This window comes from Pangasianodon hypophthalmus, chromosome 24 (genome assembly GCF_027358585.1).
Source record: "Pangasianodon hypophthalmus isolate fPanHyp1 chromosome 24, fPanHyp1.pri, whole genome shotgun sequence".
Taxonomy (NCBI): Eukaryota; Metazoa; Chordata; class Actinopteri; order Siluriformes; family Pangasiidae; genus Pangasianodon; species Pangasianodon hypophthalmus.
In genome coordinates this window covers 13,045,347-13,065,395 of record NC_069733.1, presented here as the reverse complement: position 1 = coordinate 13,065,395, position 20,049 = coordinate 13,045,347, and the positions used below count along the sequence as shown (strand labels likewise).

General features: G+C 37.2%; 2 protein-coding genes across 3 annotated transcripts in view; one reads left to right on the top strand and one right to left on the bottom strand.

The window, feature by feature from the left end:
- parp8 (poly (ADP-ribose) polymerase family, member 8) overlaps positions 1-7,142 on the top strand; it is a 45,924-nt gene extending 38,782 nt beyond the window's left edge. For both annotated transcript variants that reach the window (XM_053228977.1, XM_026931246.3), the window contains 6 exons: positions 481-553; positions 706-775; positions 896-969; positions 1,059-1,128; positions 1,228-1,312; positions 5,208-7,142. In XM_053228977.1, the coding sequence (XP_053084952.1) occupies positions 481-553; positions 706-775; positions 896-969; positions 1,059-1,128; positions 1,228-1,312; positions 5,208-5,310 (475 nt within the window). In that variant the 3' untranslated portion in view covers positions 5,311-7,142. The remainder of the gene's footprint in view (positions 1-480; positions 554-705; positions 776-895; positions 970-1,058; positions 1,129-1,227; positions 1,313-5,207) is intronic.
- Positions 7,125-11,859, bottom strand: si:dkey-3h3.3 (uncharacterized protein LOC100144568 homolog). The gene is made up of 4 exons (XM_026931417.3): positions 11,660-11,859; positions 9,677-10,666; positions 8,716-8,933; positions 7,125-8,616 (listed from the first exon to the last, which is right to left on the bottom strand). Exons 1-4 carry the CDS (start codon positions 11,681-11,683, stop codon positions 8,547-8,549), a joined length of 1,302 nt encoding a protein of 433 aa, XP_026787218.3. The 5' UTR covers positions 11,684-11,859; the 3' UTR covers positions 7,125-8,546.
- Positions 11,860-20,049: the final 8,190 nt, after the last annotated feature.

Genomic DNA, 20,049 nt, shown 5'->3' with positions numbered 1-20,049 from the left:
TATGTGTTTATCACTTTATAATTGCATTTAATGTTGTGGAACATCTGCAAAACAAGTTAGTTCCTGTTATCACTGAAGCCTGAAGATTCTCCCATGGCAGAAAATTTACTGAATGTTGCACTGAGACTCCTTCTATAAATGTTAAATAAACATCCTTTACAGAAAACTTCACACTATCATCAATTATATGTTTTTCTTTGTTAAATAACAACACATTTTCTAATCTGTGTATTGTTAGTTATAGGTCACATGGTGTGACCATCATCATACAAGTGTCTATGAATTAGCCGTTACTATAGAAACAATTTAGTGCATTAAACTTGCTCAATATCTGGAACCACAAGTTTGCTTACTTCCAATAAACTTAAATGTTTACCAAATGTGGTTATCAACTTACATAAAAAACATATACATAATGTAAAAGAATACTAAGTTGTAACAGAATCGAGTAGTAATTCAGATTGTAATGATCTGTTCCAGTGGATCACACATAGAGAACTGGCACTCCATTTTGAGGAATGGTTTGGTTGTGGCCTCCAAGACGAAACTCCAGGTATAAAACCACAGCTCAAGCTCAAATGCATATCAAGCTCTTCTATATCTCTGTGTTTAATATGTTTTTGAAGGCAGGATGTATAGATACATATTTATAGTACTTTTACTTGATATGAAATGTCATGTTGGCTCATTTTGTTTTGACCACAGCTCCATGGCGCCATCTATGGGAGTGGAATTTATCTCAGCCCACTGTCAAGCATATCCTTTGGTTACTCAGGTCTGACTGTGCTGAGAAACTATTTTAAGTTTTTTACCCTGAAGGGTTATTTGTAATTTTAGGATGTGTTAGCGATAGTAACCTTTACACAAGTTCACGAAACACATTTGCTTCTTAAAGGGATGAACAAAAAGCAGCAGAAAATTGCGTCAAAAGACGAAACTGCTACAAACAAGACCAATATTCATCTGCAGGTAAAAACTGATCCTGGGTTTTAACATGCTTTCATAGAGTTTATTATAAACTTACACAGACATGGAAAACATACTTTTATTCATTGCAGTCACAGAAAAAAGGTCAGCAGCCACAGTTTCTGCAGAGTCGCAATCTGAAATGCATAGCCTTATGTGAAGGTACAGTATACAGCATGTGCACAACATGCCAGTTCATAACAATTGCCTTTCCTAAATGCCTTTCAGTCATTTCTTTTCATAACTCTTTCACTCTTTCAGTTATTACTTCGCCAGACCTTCACAAGCATGGCGACATCTGGGTAGTTCCAAACACTGATCATGTCTGCACACGATTTTTCTTTGTGTAAGTTTATTTTCTATGAAAGAAAATGTTTATAATCTCAGCCGTACTCGTGCAACTTAATTTCATTCAATAAATTAGCAGGGTTGTAATAAATTCAGAAGAACAGTGACTTTGAGCCACACATTGCCTGGCTTTTGATTATTGAATTGCATAAAACAGAACAAATAAGGCAGAACCTTCATTGCACTGTTTTTCTCATTGCTTAATCTGTATAATGAAAAATAACATGCAATAATCTTTATTTATGTAGTGCTTTTTCTTTTCAGTTCAAAATCTCAAAGTAAAAAAAAAATGTATTTACCATAAGTAAAGAAAAAAAACATTTCAGGATGTGCTGTTATAGTAAAATAATTAATAAATGGTGTGATGTGTAATCACCACAAAGCTGATTCTTTTCCTATAATAACATCTTCTGAAGTGTTTTATTCCTCTTATATCACAGCAATATACCAACAACTACAATTCATATTAATTAAAGAATGACATGCTATACTTTCAAATCAACATTTAATGTTGTGGAACATCCCTAAAACCAGTTCCTGTTATCACTTACATTAACGGCTATAAACAGTTCTTCTTCTACTTTCTCTTGAAGTTAATAACATGGAAAAAAATGCAGCTTGTTGTTACCAAGAACCCAGAAAGGGCAAGGTCCTCTGTCCTAAAAGACTTTAGCATGGCAGGAAGCTGTTGTACACTTAAAGTTACAACAGCTATAAACAGTTGTTCTCTCACCAGTTGTACTCTCATTTTTTTCTCTCTTTTGAAGTTAATAAGATAAAAAAAAAATATATATATATATATATATATCTGTCCTGATGAGTTTCCCGTGGCGTAAAACCTACTGATGGTTACAAAATGCTGACACTGGAGACTCCTTCCAAAAATGCGAAATAAGCATCTCCTCATAGAAAACTTCACCATTTTCTTTTTTAATCATTCTTAGATTATGTAGAACGTCCACCATTCACCATACACCATGGTCCCTGTGAATTAGGTGATACTGTAGACACAGTAATATATTAGAACATGCTCATTAATACAAACCTGGGAATTAAACTACAGCCGGCACTATTGTGAGAGCTGTAGTTATGGTAATTTAATCAACATCTGACCAATCGCATCCAAGAATTTAACAGTGCTGTGGTGTAAAGTACATTAAGGAACTAGTATACAATCACTAGTGAAACTAAAGATTGATGAGAAGTACTGCTAATCAAGAAAAGTATATTTAACACGCTAAAAGACCCAAGAACTCGGAATAGGTCTATAAGTAATAGGTTACACCAGTATTGTTTTTAATCTGGATTTAAAAACACCCACTGAGCTATAAAGTGTTCCTAATGGTCTCTGGAACACTATTACAGATACATAAAGAAAATGTAGAATTTGTGTCAGGAATGCAATTTACCTTGAAATCTAATTTACTCAGCTGTATTGCATTTAACTGCATGCCGCCTCAGATAAGCCTGAACTAAATGTCAAATATCTCATTACATTTCTACAAATACTCAGTCATACTCCTTTACAGATTTGAGGGTCATGGCTGAGGTTACATAGTTTCACAGAATGATAGTTCAGATCTCCTTTTTTGTTAATACAACACATAGTTTCTGTTAATATGCTGTTCCAGAATGGACTGCAGCACATTTTTAACTTTCAGGATACCCTTCCCCAGTGGCTATGAGAAACAATCCCATGCTCTTTATCAGACAGTTTTAAAAAGAGCCTCCTCGTGCCCTACTTGATGCAGCCGGCTAGAAAACTTCACTTCCTTATTGCCAGACGTCTTGAAGTTTCTTCCTTAGATGATTGTTCCTTAGATAATTGTGACTGCACAATGGTTTCCTTCAGATTCTGCTTAGTCACTTTACAGCACACAGTGGAATGTAACATTTGAATGGGATGGTAAATTCTGACACAAATCCAGCATTTCATCTGCACATTGTTTTTCAGTAACGGTTTTATTTCTAATTTTGGTATATCACTATAGTGACTTAATGTCACATTGGAACTGCATTCCAGATTTTTCCACTATAATGATTTAATTAATTAGATTTCTAAAAGAAGAACTAACAAAATAAATGAATTATTAACTAATGCAACTTTATGAACTAAAGAATCACACTGTTTATATTTAGGGGGCCAAGCACCGAAGGTGCATAGACACTTTTTGTTATTCTGTTTCTTATTATTATTATTCTGCTTCTTCATCTTCTGGCTAGGGTGTCTATGGCAGCCCATAGAACCGTCCGATAAAAAGTTGTGTAATTTGGCACACTGATTGGGGAGGGTTTAAAGAACATTCTGACCAAATTTAGGCCAAGTGCTGCCAACGCACTAGTGCCACCATTGGGTCAAATTTGGGCCTAATTTGGAAATAGGAACCATGTGTCCAAAATTTAAAAGCCATCCAGGCATCCCTGGATTCCCTGTCATTTTTGCCACTCCTCCAAGTTTTGTCCAATCTTTATCACATTTGGCGTACATCATTTTGAGACATGTCTGAACAAGTTATCAAAAGGAATTTTGAGATTCAAACCCGTTCTACTGTATAGCGCTGGAAAATGCAAAAAACAGGATGTCAGGGTGTATCTCAGCAATGCATCTACGTATCATCATGAAACTTGATAAGTATCTTCAGGACCATGCCCTGAATGTAGCCAGGAAGTTTTGTGACTGTGCCATCTTGTGACTGTAAGAACTGTAACAACGTTCATATTTTTCCTTATATCATTTGAAGAGTTTGTGATAAATTCACAGTTCATTTTACCTATAATTCCCTGGAGTATGCAGAAGTAAATACACACCAACATCTGAAATTCAATTGTACTTTGTTTTGTTTTTTTGCTACTCCTCCTACAAATTTTCTCCAATCATCACCAGATTTGGCACACGTCATCTTCAGAGTAAGTCTCACGAAAATTATCAAAAGAATTTTGGATATTCCAAACGGTTTGTCTGTAATGGGCCAATGAATCTGACAGCAAAGACACCAAACAGGAAGTAATGCTGCATCTCAGCAACAACTTTGCACACTGACACAAAACTTGGTAGGCATCCTCAGGACCATGACCTGAGGCTACGCAACAAATTTCGTGCCAGTGCCACCTACTGGTCAAAAGTAACAATAACATGCCAAAAATGCTTACATCTAACTGCCATTTTTGCTACTCCTCCTCCAAATTTTGTCCAGTTTTCACAAAATTTGGCTCACATCATCTTGACACCTGTCTAAACAATGCTGCAGCAATGCCACCCTGCTGCCCATTTGTTCATCTGGACCTTTCCTCCTATGGTCAGAGAATTCCAGCACCTTGGTCAAGATATACACAGCATGAGTGAAACTACAAATCACTCTTGAATCCCTTTGCCTAAAGTTATGGCTTTGCTTTCCTGTGATTGCTTAGGCAACAATTGTAGCGTGTCTGTGAATGTGCGGCTCAGTGAGTCTGGGTGCTTGGCCCCAAAAAATGCTGCTTGCAGCTTTAATTACATTTAATGTTGTGGAACATTCACAAGATACTTATCACTTATATTTTAGCAGCTGTAAACAGTAGTTCTCTGACCAACTTTTCATTTTCTTTCTCTTGAAGGTCATAAGATTTTTTTTAAAAAATGGCAGTTTGTCATGTTACAGAAAAACCATAAAGGTCAAAATCCTTTGTCCTGACAACATTCCCATAGCAGTCCCATAGCAAACTTATTGAATGTTACAAAGAGCTGACACTCGAGACTCTTTACATAAATGTTAAATAAATGTCTCCTTATGTGTACAAATTTAATCAACAGAAGAATTGAACAATGGTGTGGCATAATCTTATTTAATTTAGTTTACATATTCTAATTACTGAAATCTGTTCTTTTTTGTTTATCCATTTTCTTCTTCAACTAGCTATGAGGATGGACAGGTGGGTGACACAAGCATCAACACGCAGGACCCCAGCATCCATCGAGAGATCTTACGAGTTATCGGCAACCAAACAGCCACAGGATGAACGACTCCAAAAGCAATACCGCTGCCTAAACCTGCCCTCCTGACTCAGAGCTGGATATTTGAGCATAGGAGGTTTTATCATAGGTATTTTACTAACCACAGAACACAAGATAGAGAGAAAATATCTATAAAATCAAAGACAGTTACCCATGTGTATTTACACTGGCTAATCACACTCTGAACATTTTGCCAGGTTTATTAATACAATATACATTTTTAAAGGTTGTGGTATGTCTCTCGGGTCAGCCGACAGACTGCCTGTTTTTTTAAGTTAAGAAAGAAATGATCGTTCTTTCTGTAACATTTTGAGACTTCTTCCGGATGTTATTTGGCCTTTGTGGTAATACACCATTCTGCATTGTTTACTAAGAATTGGACTTTTAAAAGTACAACTTTGTGCTTACCGAAGGTGTTGATATGCACTTTATTTTTTCTTAATGTAAGGTTTTAGTTCCAACTTTATTATATTAAAATGCCTTTAAAGACGATGGATTGCATATTGACTTTGGTGAAGGTGAGCAAAGCAGAGATGTTAAGAGTGGAAAGGTTGTTGTGTTTACAAATCCCATGTTCCTGAGCTACATGAGTTATTACATGCTACCTGGCAGTAGCTGTTGGTTTACAGTTTCCAAAAAGAAGTCACAGTTTATTCCCTCTGATTCCACTGCAACTCTGTTTGCTGTTTTTTCAACCCGATGACTGTGACATTAGGTTGCCATTTTAGTATGATCGTCATAAAAAGATTAATTGTTTAATATATATTTGAATGACACTGATGGGAAAACAAAATGCATGTGGCTTTCCTTACATTTTCAGTCAGTTTGTGTTCTTAGATATGTTAATAGCATTTTTATACAAGACAAACTGGCAGCCAGTTGCGAAATGTATTTAAATATTTCAGTATATATCTTTTTTTGTAAAGGTAATTTAAGATGGAATAAAAGCTTGCTTCGTATTTATGTTTTTTTGGTCCAACCCAAATAAGATTGAAATTACTTCTCTGAAATTGTTTAAGACAATGAGTTCAAATGTTGCTAATTTTTTCAGAAGACTGATATTTTCCCTTTGAAAAAATAAAATATCATTATTCACTGATTCTTGATTAAATTATACCTTAACCCCAAGTAGAGTGGCACAAAGGCTATCATTTTATATTTGTAGTAAATATATAAATATATAAACTGATAGACTTTGTGAGCTTTGGATCTGGACTGATGTTCACCATGTTCAGATGGACAATAAACTCAATTAACATGACATTTGTAAGAGACTTAAAATGGATATTCATTCATACAGATATTTTCATCTTTCATAAGACTTACATCATTTTTGAACTTCAGAGAAAAACTATTTTGTAATTATATATATATGTATATATATATATATATATATATATATATATATATATATATATATAAACACCAAACAAGTACAGTATCCTAGTCTTAAACAAAATGTTAATGCTCAACCTTTGGACAGCAATTATTCTCACACAAGTAAAATTCAAAACATTACTTTTGACCCTTGAACATGGTTTCTAAATGAAGTGTGCTCAGTGTTTTGTTTGTATGATTTGTATATTTCACTGAACTCTCATGCCACTTAGCATTTGGTGCCTTACAGTGAAGGATTATTGGGAAATATATAACAAAACTGTACATATTGTAAATACTGCCAGAACAACATGGAGTCCAACTATTTTCTGTATTCAGTTTTTACTTTTTTTCTTTATTTTGCGACCAGATCGAGCTTTGGGGCTTTTTACAATATCTGGAAACAGTAGCTTATGTACCTGTTTATGTTCAATAAAGTTGAATTTACCTATAAAGCCCATATGTTTGTCACATCCTTTTTTTCCCCCACATCAGTGCATTTTCCAGTAATTTGTCCTATCTTTATAAGCTTAGCTGAAAAGAACACAGAATTTGTTTAAAAGTAAATGAGTAGGATTTTCAATGGCTTAATTTTTTACTCTGAAGAACATGTTTTCCTCCTAATCATTATTCCACTCTACAAGGACTAAAATGTTTTCATTAAAAGTGTAAGACAATTTAGGTGTCAAGATTTTGACCCTGTTCACTTTCCATATATGGTGTTGTCCATTTTGTCCCATTCAGCTTGCCACTTAACCTTATATGGCCTGTTTCCATGTTCTTGGTACTCTGCTGACATGGCAGTTAATTAATCTCACCTGCTGCTACTTATCTGTTGTTCCAGCAGTGTATTTATACTCACTAGCTTTCTGAGTCTAACTTTTCTTGTTCTGTTTCATGTCAGGTGTTTATTTGTCAGTGTTTAAGTTCAGTCCTGGACTTTTGGTTTTCCTTAAATCAATAATGCTTATTTATGCAAGTTTATTTACAGAAGATACCTACTTTTTTTTTTTTTTTTTTTAATTCCGTACAAAGTTAAAGTATTGATTATTACATCCAGTCTAGAAATCCAGTCTGTGTAAAGCACCACTCTTAGGAAAATGACTTTATAAGCCTTGTCTCTGGTTGGGTTCCATCCTACAAATCTTTTGGTTTTATTTCACTGCTTGCCAAACTTTATCCAGGTGCAATTTCACTACTGTCAAATCTGAATTTTAAGGTGATTAAAAGGCAGGTTGGATTTTCCCAGGTTGTAAGATATTACATTAGTTTAATTCTTTGCTAATGGTTTGTTCATTAGCTTCGACATCATCACAACATATGAGATCATTGGCTACATTTACATGCACATCAATATTCTGATATTAACTGGAATTTGGCAATATTCTAATTATTATTGAGTCATTTAAACGCCACAATCGGATTGCCCGATTAAGACAATATTCTGATTCCTCAAATTCTGATTTCCACCCCTGGAATATGCCTGTTTTAATTGGGAAATTTGTTGCATGTAAACACCCTATTCAGAAAATCCACTGAAAAGAAATGTATGTGAATGCTTGGTTCTCAAGGAATTGTGGGTGCTAACAGATGCTTAGCTGTAGGCAACTCGGGCATACTTACAACAACCGTGTACTGTATACAGGAATATTCCAATGCCTGTACGCATATAAACAACATATTCGGAATATGGCTGCAACCAGACTATAGACCTTAAACAGAATTTGATGTTCCCTTATAATATTTACAATATTTGTGAATATTTACCAGTAGTAGACAAATATGTAGACAAATATGTTTCTCTTGTAGTATTTGCCTGGTGCTAGTATTTACATGGGTGCAAAAGCTCATTCCCTATTAAATATCAGTAAATTCCTTTCGCTTTCAGCTCCTCTTGGATCCGTTTCAGATAGTCGGGATCTGGGTATCCGTAACTAGACGAAGAATAGCCACAAAGCATGTTTAGTACATGTACAAATACAATTTTGTAGTATATCTGATTAAATATCTGTAGTGCTTCTGTGAGAACTTACGCAGTAGGCCCACCAGTGCGGGATGTTTTGTGATGAATGTCATTCCAGGTGACGACATTGCTCCTGCCAGTGGTTGACGAGCGTCCAACTGTGAAGGTTAACCTTTGTTCAAATGCTTGTTTAAGGAGCTTAAGAACTTTCTTTCCCTCCGGGCAGTCTGGCAAGTAGGCGAGGCGTTCAGTACCTCTGTAGGGCTGGCCTGGATTTGGGTGTTCATCCTACACAATTGCATGTAAATGAGATCACAAAGGGTTAGTCACACTTAGTTCACTATCAAAGAGGTGGAAATTTTGTAGAATCCTAAATAGGGTTCAAAAGCCTATGTAGAACTTTGTGTTTTCTGACTTGGAACATCCTACTTCCCAACTCAAAACTGTTTGAGGTCAATAAATAAAATTAATTAATGAAATACAAACAGTTTCATTTGGTGGCTTTTAGATTTAACTCTATAATAGCCACCAAATAAAATGATTTATTTACTAAAGGACAATGTTTTATCTGTTTTGTGGAACGTACAAGTTAGTTGCTTTATTCGCTTACGTTATAGCAACCTCTTTTTTTCTCTCTCTCAAAGTTAATGAGAAAAATGCAGCATTTCATATTGAGAAACCACAAAGTTCTCCATCATGAAAATTTTGCAGTTTTCTGCTCGCTGTTACAAAGCTCTGACACTGGACACTGGTAAATAAATGTTTCCTCAGAGAAAACTTTACCCTATCAATGATTACATATTTTTTATTCTGTTTATGTGGAGCATCTATAGAAGTCCCTGTGAATTTGTTGGTACTATAGAGACAATAACATATGAGAATAAGCGCATTCATATAAACCTTGCAGCCAGAATTACTGTCAAAGCTGCTTACCTAATCAATGCCTCCTGACCAATCAGAATTGAGAATTAAACGGTATTGTTGTATAAGGTCAAATTAATCAATATAAAATAATTATTTGCATTACTCACCCCCTGTAACCCATCTGGAATGATGTAGTGAATGATGATTGTTCCATAGTTTTCATACCCGGGTAGAGGAACCTTATTATACATGACGTTCATTTTGCCTCCTTTAGGCTGGGTTCCCTTTAGCGCGCCGTATATAACTCCACATGTAGGACAGACAGGTTTAATTTGGAAAGCCATCTTTAAACAGTTTTCACAGAAAGAGTGCTTACATTTCTCCAGAGTCTTCATTTGTGACTTCACCATTTGTTCCAAACAAATGGAACAAGTTTCCTCTTTGCCGGAGGTTTCATCCTGTATCACATGGCTGGAGGCTGTAGCACTCATGTCCACTGTGTGGTTGATTTGTCTTGGAGAAGACATTTTAGAAGGACTGTTGATGAACTGCTCAAACCTTTCAAGGCTAATGAATCTCCCGGTCAGTGTTATTTCATCTGTCCTCCTTTGTCCAGTGCTGATTAGAAGCTCTGGAAACTTTGCAAGCAACAGCTGAAGCTGGGTGGCGTCTAAATAATACAATCTACTCTGCAGTTCCGTAGCAATCTTCTGATAGAAAATTACAAAGCGCTCTCTTGCCAGCTGAGCGAAGACTGTTCCATGTCCTGTGTCCCGTGGGTGAAAGGTCACTTGTTTCTTATTAACTTGCATGCTTACCTCAGGTCGTCTTATTTTATTGAGCTCTGCAGAGCATTTTTCTTCAATGTAACGCATAATGACACTGTCGACCTCAACTGGTTCAACTCGTTCACTGGAAGCTGACTTCATGCTGGCAGAGGTGTGCTCATATCCTTTGCGTCTCTCTTCAGTTGCTCCATATTTACTGCTTTTTTTCTCCTTGCTTGACAGTTCCAAAAAGAAATCGTCAGTATCTTTAAAGGTTCCACTGAACTCAAAAAGTGAACCTCTTTCCTGTTTTTTTATGCCAGTCTTTTTAACTGTCCATGGCTCCACAAATCTTTCTGGATCGACAAGAAGTTTCACGTTAGGAAATATCTGAAATAAAATGGCAGTGCAGTTGGAAAAGAGAAAGTTGGGCAGAAACTAATTCAGATGATTTGTTAACTCCCCTGAATTCATCTAACAAGTAATCCAGAAACTGCAATGGCTCAAATCTCATGCTTTGGCACATTGCTTTTCTTTAATTCATAATGTAATTAATTCACCTTTAAATGCTGGACATACAATTGAGTGCAAAAGTTTGATTTCTCCATTGTTTTGGAATGAAAAAAAAAAAGGAAAATAATGTTGGTATATCCTGAAACAAATATCAATCCAAAACAAGACAAAACCAATGAAAGGTTGTTTGGGAAAAAAATTAAAAGAAAGAAGATTTGACATGATTTTCAATCTCCTGATCTGAATATATAACAGTATTGATGGGCAAGCTAGAACTGATATGATATTAAGGAAGTAAATGTGTAAAATGCTGTAAAAAAAAAAAAAAAAAACCCAAAACAAACCAGGATGACAGTGCGGCACAGCAGGTAGCATTGCGGCCTCACAGCTCCAGCGTCTCCGCTTCTGTCTTGATCTCCAGTTACTGTCTGTGTGACATTTTGCATGTTTGCGTGGGTTTTCTCTGGGTTCTCCAGTTTCCTCCAACCTCCCAAAAACACGCCGGTAGGTGGACTGTAGGTGGACTGTGTGGACTCTAAATGGCCCCTATGTCTGAATGAGTGTGTGAATAGTGCCCTGTGATGGACTGGGTGTATTCCTGCCTCATGCCCACTATTCCCAGGATAGACTCCTGACCAGGATGAAGTGTTACTGAAGATGAATGAAGTAGTCTTCTTTAATTTGTTCTGCACTCAACCTGTATTTGTCGCATGGCTCAGCAGAAACAGCAAACACTATGAAGTGTACATTACAAGGCACATGATAAAGGGATAAACACACGGTACCTAATCATGATTAGTAAACCTTATTCTAAAGCTTCTGAAAGCGTAATGCGGTAAAATGTGGCTATGAAACATAATTCATACTCACTTCTGGTAAGTATGATTCCGCCATCACGCAGTACAACACACGTCCCTGTGTAACAGCAGCACTCCTGAACAATGAATAAAATGCATCTGCAGAACTTAAGCCTGTAAAACACCAACTGTAAAACTCTGAAGTACAAACAATCGTCTCAGCCCACTCCTGCACACTTCACCCGCGCATTTCACTTTCGATTTGCACAAAGCGCCAGCAAAAGAACCGTAAAGTGCCAAATATGAGCATCTTACAAAAAAAGGGGGACGACTTTACCACTTGGCGTTTTGTCTTGTGGGCTGTTGGGAAGCCTGTTAAATATTCTGAAGGCTAAAACGTTAAACTGGCAAACTGTATACTGTTCACTTGCTGCCTAATACTTATTATTGCTACATATTTAAAGACTACTTTTTACATGCGCTTCTTCCTGTTTCCAAGCAACGGTAGCGTCGCCACTGTCTATCACCTGTGTTTGTTGTCTTATGCTAAGCTATAGGATTTCAGCCTTCTGTTGGACGGTTCATGTCATGACTGTTTACATGAGTAAACTGGTACAATTTAATGTACATGTTCAGCATGTCTTCAGTTAGGTTAGGTCCGTTTCTGAAGACCCGCCTTCTTTCATCTGACACACACACACACGCACACACACACACACACAGGTTTTCTTTTTTCCATCTATCTCAATCACAAGTAAAGTTATAGCATTTTAAAATCTGTTTATCCCTACTACTAATAAGCCTAATACCTCTACATACAACCTCAAGTCAAGTCAAGAGGCTTTTACTGTCATTTCAACTATATATAGCTGACGCAGTACACAGTGAAATGAGACGTTTCTCCAGAACCTAGGTGCTACATAAAAACAACATCGTCACCTCACACAACATAGAGATACAAACACAGAGCTGAGGACTAGACTAAGTTGTCCTAGCCACATAAAGTGCATCGTGTGCAACTTAGTGCAAACAGTGCAGAACAGACAACACGAGACAGTGCAGGACAAGTACTGTACAGGACAAGTACACAAACACAAAATAGCAGCAACCCGTAACCTACTGTATATATATCTATATACAGTGCAATGTACAAATTTACAAGTAATTAAAGTGGCAGTGCCAGTGATGTGCAAAAAGCATTTATGAAAAAGCATCATTACTACCAAACAAGAATTCATCCGTCCATCCATTCATTCTCTGTACCACGTATCCTACACAAGGTCACAGGGAGCATGGAGATTATCCCAGGGGACTCGGGGCACAAGGCAGGAGAAACCCTAGACACTACGGACAATTTGGAAATGCCAGTCAGCCTACAACGCATGTCTTTGGACTGGTGGACGAAACTGAAGTACCTGGAGGAAACCCCTGAAGCATGGGGAGAACACGCAAGCTCCGTGCACACAGGGTGGAGGTGGGATTGAAGCCCCCAACCCTGGAGGTGCGAGGCAACTGTGCTAACCACTAAACCACCAAGCCCCCCTCCAAACAAACCACACTGTCGTCTCTTCACTGCACTGATCACTGTTCACTCTAACATTCAAGAAATAATCACTGATTAATCCATTTCCTTCTGTTCTGTTGACTACATTTCATGTCATTAATGTCTTTTACTATTTACTATTTTTTTTTTCATTTATTCAAAATTTTTCTCCACTGTCGTCTGTACAGAGCACTCTTCTCTCTTTGGATGATATGATAGCTCAGAAATATCATGGACACTTTGGCAGCCAGTATCTGTTTACAGACTGATTATGGTCACTTTGCAACAGCACATAGCTATACAATAAACTTGAACAAATTTTGAGGATGTGTAGCTAGTAGGTTGTAGACATTGACATCCAGAAATCTCTGGTATAATGAAAATGTTCATGATGTTCATGCACTGAATGCTTTTGGGCATGGTTTAGTATGAGTGGAATTGTTAGTATTTCATTTCAAACACACCCTATATATACAGTCTGTCCAACAGTAACACAAACTGCACTGTGTGAAAGTACAATTCAATTTGATTTTATTTGTATAGTGCTATTAACAATGGGCATTGCCATACAGCAGCTTTATGGAAATAAATATATTCAAGATAGAAATTTAAATGTGTGAATTTATCCCAAATGAGCAAGTCAGAGGCAATGGTGACAAGGAAAAACTCCCTGAGACGATATGAGGAAGAAAACTTGAGAGGAACTAGACTCCGAAGGGAACCCATCCTCATCTGGGTGACTACAGATAGTGTAATTATAAATAAATCCCTCCTATAACAGTGTACTACATGGACAAATAGTGCAGTTGTGTAACCAGGAGATTTCATTTTTCACATGAAGTCTATTTTGTTGAACTTATCCACTGTTCACTGATGGAGACTTGAGTGCAAAACTGTTCTTGGCAGTTGCAGTCCTAAAGCTATCATAGCATAACTGTTCATATAAACTGTGGTCCAAAGCCATCTTCATGGTTTAAGTGGTAGCATCCTCAGTAACTGGAAGGCTGTTCCATAACTGTGGGGCTTTGTAAGAGAAAGCTCTAGCCCCTGCTGTAGCCTTCAGGTACCAACAAATAGCCTGCACCTTTTGATCAAAGTAGGCACGGTGGATCATAAAAGACCAAAGGTTCGCTCAGGTACTGTGGCGTGAGACCATTCAGTGCTTTATAGGTCAATAGTAGTATTTTGAAAAACTGACTGGAAGCCAATGCACTGTGGATAAGATAAGGGTGATGTGGTCACATCTTCTGGTTCTAGTAAGGACTCTCGTTGCTGCATTCTGGACTAACTGGAGCTTGTTTTTGCACCTACTGTAACATCCAGAAAGTAAGGCATTACAATAATCCAACCTAGAGGTAACAAAAGCATGAACTAGTTTTTCTGCATTGTGTAGTGACATTATGTTTCTTATCTTAGCATTATTTCTGAGATGAAAGAAAGTTTTCCTAGTAATATTATCTACATGATCTTCAAATGAAAGTCTGGAGTCAATAATCACACCAAGGTCTTTTACTGCTGCACATGATGAAACAGAAAAGCCATCTAGAGTTACTGTGTTAGTGCAGTACAAGTACTTCTGTCTTGTCAGAATTAAGTAAAAGGAATGTAATAAGCATTCAGTGTCTTATTTCCTTTACATATTCCTCAACTTTATTAAGCTGGTGTCTGTCATCTGGCTTTGCTGAAACATACAACTGCTTGTCATCAGCATAACAGTGGAAGCTAATACCACGTTTGAGTAATTTTGCCCAGAGGTAGCGTATATAAAGAAAAGAGCCGTGGGCGTAAAACAGAACCTTGCAGAACACCAAACTTTACCTTAATTTGTGTAGAGAAGTCACTATTTATATTTACAAACTGAACGATCAGTCAAATAAGACCTGAGCCAGTAGTTGCAGGAAGCTATGTGGCATGACTATTAAACAGTGCGCAGAAGTTTTGTGTTATGGTGAGTTCATTTCTTTCACAAGAAGCACGACTGCTCCAGAAACCTGTTCAGCTACTTTAGTAGTGAATAAGAATCTGACTCCTCTGACACAGAGTAGCCACCTTATACGCTGCTCTTGCACTGAACAAGCATTGTGATTCCTAATAGTTTCTTAGGTCAATACCTTTAAAGCTTAATATGCAGATTTCCATGGGCCAACATGATCCTCCAGAACTGCTACAATGCACCTTGGTGTAGATTCTACAAGTCTCTGGAACGGTACAGGAGCAACGAACCCCTCATCCAAAAGAAATGTTCTCAATTGGTGCATTTATGCTGGTGGATTGTGCTATCTAATGTCACTCCAAAATCTTTCATCGCTATTCAGTGGTGACTGCGAAGCCCATAGCATATGATTTACATCATTTTCATCATCATCAACCCATTCAGTGAGCCCTCGAGCACTGTGGATGGAGCAGCGCCATTCTGGAAGAGATCACTCCCATCAGGATGGAAATGTTTCATCATAGGGTAAAGATAATCAGAAGAAGAACTTTGTATTGATTGATTGTAGTGATCCTTCCCTCTAAACAGACCAGTGGACTTAAACCATGCCAGCAAAAAGCCGGCGCCCCCTACACCTGTCTCTCGGGATGAAATTTGTTGGCTGATTATTTTTATGCTACCAATTTCTCACAGTAACCTCAAGCACAGACAAAATAAATGTCTGTGACAGGGATGTAGATCATAAACATTCCATTCAGGAAGCACAAGCTTGTCACAAGCACAGTAACACTGGCTGACCTAGTGTAGTGGGGATGGGAGAGCTGTTTTTATTTTTGAGCTGTTATTCTCATTTTGTACACTTGGTGGCATTTTCCTCCACAAACTCGTAAAAAGCTTGTAAAAAGAAATTATTATTTTGACCTCAGCAATTGGTGAGGGTGTCAAAGTTCTCCAACCAAATCTATTCTTTTTTGCATGAGTGTTGTAATGCAGTAGTTGGTTTGCAAAACATACACTGGTGTTTCCCAAGAAAATGGATAATCACTGAATGTGAACCAACTGAAAGACAAAATTCAATATCTCAAGACACAATTAAGCTATATTATTAGATGCACTGAGCATCAGGACCCAAGGATTTGTAATATTCACAACCAACAAGCCTGTAAGGACGTAAACAGAGTGAACTCTCAATCTAGACCAAGATTCACAGATTCGTTTAATAAAGGAGAAATTAATCTCTTTTTTATTATTATTTATTATTATTGTAATTTTTGCCTATACCTTGGTCATATGAAGAAGACTTGCATTCAACCACAGAGCATTCTTCATATTCATCATTTTAAAAGAGCTTATAGTGAACATTGTTAGATAGCTAACTGACATTAACCAAAACACTGACTTGTAGTTAGCTGATGTTTGCTTAATTATATTGTGCGACATTTCATGAAATATTTGTTGGCTTAATTAAAATCTTTCTCTGTGCGTTAGTTTGCTAATGATGGGTTAGTAAAGTGGTCTGAAGCACTATACTGCTACAAGAAATAGTAATTAGCATGCATCAGCCTATACATGCACACACACACACACCCACACCCACACGGTGCAGGAAAAGCTGATGATGTGCATTGGGTTTAAATAATTTTTCCACTAGAGGGCAGTAGAGATCTTTAGCACAGCACTCACTCAGCGTGCTCATGCTTTATTTTCGCTTGCACCGCTAGATGACAGAATAATCCAGACTTGCAGTATGCTGTGCATAAACTATCCTGGTCTAATAATTAGCTTATGTTAGCGCGAGACTTCCATTTTAACAACACGCGCATCAAGCAAATCCACGCTTAATCGATTTTTACAGCACCTACTCCACAATGTTTTAGTCGCGCGACTCAGGAGAAAGACAGCTCGTATATGAGTCCCCATAGGCTATAAAAGCCAGGCTGCACGGAACCGGGCCGCTGTTGCATTGCGTTTGCTTCACTGTAACAGATCCTCGCGCGCTCTCGGTGCGGTTTTGCTTGCGTTTATTTCTCATGCCATGGAGGTGATTTGCAGAGAGAATGCTTGGTGCCGTGTTATAACTGGACCGAGTCTGTACCGGTGAATCGGCTCAGCTGGACACCGGCGAGCTGCGCGCGCTCACTGACATCAATGAAGGAATGATGAGATCGGCGCGTGAGACTGAAGAGCTTCCGGCGCTGCGCTTTAAGCCGCGCGGCCACAGCGCCACGGGAACGCGCGCGGGCTTCTGCTGCTTATAACAGGTGTTTCTATTATATTCCATATTTACTCTTCAGACCTCCTGTTACTTTATACTAGTGCATATATTTAACCTAGATTTATTTACCCTATATTACATTTTACACTTTATAACCTAACAATCCATGAGCTAGTTTCCAGATTTACTGTTTTTTTATTTATTTATTATATTTTACAGCCTATAATAAACTGTTATTAGCCTCTATTTTATTTATTTATTTGTATTTTAATTAATTTGGATATTTCTCAAAATTCTTAGGCAAGAGGCACTCTTTTATTCTTCTCATACACTAATTGGAATAATTCTGTTTCAGAAAAAAAAAATTTAAAGTTTAAATTAAAAAAATTGTCTCATTGGGAGAGATGTTTTCATATTTAATAATTTAATAATTATTTCTTTTTGGAGAAATATAAATTTCCTAAATAAATACAGTTGTCACTTGATATAAATGTGATGTATAGGACCATAATAATAATAATAATAATAATAATAATAATAATAATTAATAATATGATTATTATTATTATTATTATTATTATTACTATTGCCCAATGTGTGTAGGCTTGCTGAATCCCCAAAATATTGATTTCTTTAGTGTTTGCACTAAAGTGTGAAACGCGTTTCGTGTGTGTGTGTGTGTGTGTGTGTGTGTGTGAAATCGGCTTTGAGTGGCAGAGAAAGTCTTACTCAGGCGGCTCGGGTGAGATTTGGGCTTCTGTCAGATGCAGCCAATCTCATGTACATTAGTAATATTGAAGAGAGAGAAAGCGGCTGTGGGATTAAACCCAACCACCTCTTAATCTGATCTTCAGCCTGCTGCTCCAAAAGCCTGCACACACACTGGAGGAGCTCTGAACACACACACACACACACATCACCCTTCTCCTGCTGTTAGCAGTCACATAAAGACAAGTGGGAGATGCTGCAGTTTATTTATTTATAAAACTTACTAAAAAATAATTAAACTCATATCATCAGTGTCATGCTGTCTTAGATTAATTTCTGTATAGGTTCATTTATAATCACAAAAAGTGCTTCATTAGGCACAAAAGAAAAGGGTCTTGATTTTAGTCTAAATTGTGTTGCTGCACGACTTCAGACTAAAGTAAATATTGGTTTATACAAAATAGTCCATAATCCATAATCGGGATTATATATTAGCCCAGAAAGGAGCCAGAGTTAATCTGGTCTAAATATGGATTGTGTGTGTGTGTGGGTGTGTGTTTGGGTGTGTTTGGGAGGAAGGTATCATTATGCTGTGATTTGCCAGTTTTTAAAATCTCAATATACATAGTGATATTTATTGGTTTATATAATGGAGTGTTGCACATATATGATTTTATTAAAGACTTATTTTCCCACCAAACCTTGTCCTGAATTTTGATGCAAAGGGCTTTAGTCGAGCACTTTAATGTGGTCTGTGCTTATTAGTGGATTAGACTAATGCAGGCTGGTACAATATTTACAGTACAACTATAGCACTGATATACACTCTTAGAAAAAAAAGGTTCTTCGATGTTCATTGTATAAATAGGAATCTTGGCTTCCTAAAAGGCTTCTAGTTGGAAACTTTAATGAAAGGGAAACACTGCTGCAGGGTTCTGTATTGAACCGTTAAGAGTTCCCTCAGAAGGACATCTGAAGAACCGTTCTTTAAGAGCCTCGATAATATCTTGCACATTAAACTGTTATTTGGTCTCTCTTCTTGTCTTGATGTCAGTTCCTCCACAAATAAATTGTGCACGTCCATGTTGTATTCAGATGGGTGAATTTTCTATAAGACATGCTGTTTCCTTTTTTGTTTGATGGATCATCATCAATGTTGTCTCTTCTACCACATTTATGTGATGCTGCTTCCCTTATGTTGTCATGTTAAACAGTGGAAGGCTTTCCCCAAGATTATATACTTACATTCTTTTCCTGATCACTGTAAACATACACGCTCAAGCCGGCGAGGAGTCTAAACGCTCCGTGTAAAAGCTGCTTTATGCAATATTATGAGCAAACAGAAGAGAAATAACAATGTTGCTCGACCAGATAAGCAATAAATAGAAAGATAGAAAGAGGATTTTGGTGGTCTTAGCTATCAAGAGGATTAGCTATGCCTGATTTCTGCTAAGTACAGCTATATGAATGTTAACTCAAGTTTAAATCCGCATAAAGATGTTTCTCTTTAACAGGAGAAAAATGTACCAGGGAGGAATCTCATCATTTTGCTTGTCAGGCTTTAACTTCCCCTGTCACACTATGCATTGCCAGGTTTCTATTGAATAAAGTCTGTATAATTTTGTCCTCAAACCAGAATGGTGAATTTCTCACTCATTTCTATAATTTTAACACACAGCATAGGCGTTTTGTCTTTTTAAACACACTTTTAAGTGCCGACTTAAGGCAGTCACAGTGACAGTTGCTCAGCTCTTCCACGTTAATGTAATGAACAAAAGATGCAGTGAGTGGCAGGACATTTAAATACTCACAGGTGTACTGGAGAATGCAGTGCTGTAGAGAGACTTTAACACTAGGTTAGTAATGTTAGCAGAAGGCTAAGACGGCTTTATGACAGTTCTCATAGATATTTTTGGTTCTAGACTTTTATGAAAGTGTAAAATCTTTGTCGGCCATAACATCTTATGTAACTTGATGCAATCATTTTCATGAGAGGACATCAGTTACAAAGCTTTTTTGGAACTGATCTTAAGGGAAAACAACAATTAAGACAACTTTGCAAAT

Coding starts and splice junctions, on each gene's coding strand:
- si:dkey-3h3.3 (XM_026931417.3), bottom strand. CDS start 11,683: ATGGCGGAATCATACTTACCAGAA. Junction 10,667..11,659: donor CGGAATCATACTTACCAGAA/GTGAGTATGAAT, acceptor ATTTTATTTCAG/ATATTTCCTAACGTGAAACT. Junction 8,617..8,715: donor CGCACTGGTGGGCCTACTGC/GTAAGTTCTCAC, acceptor TTCTTCGTCTAG/TTACGGATACCCAGATCCCG.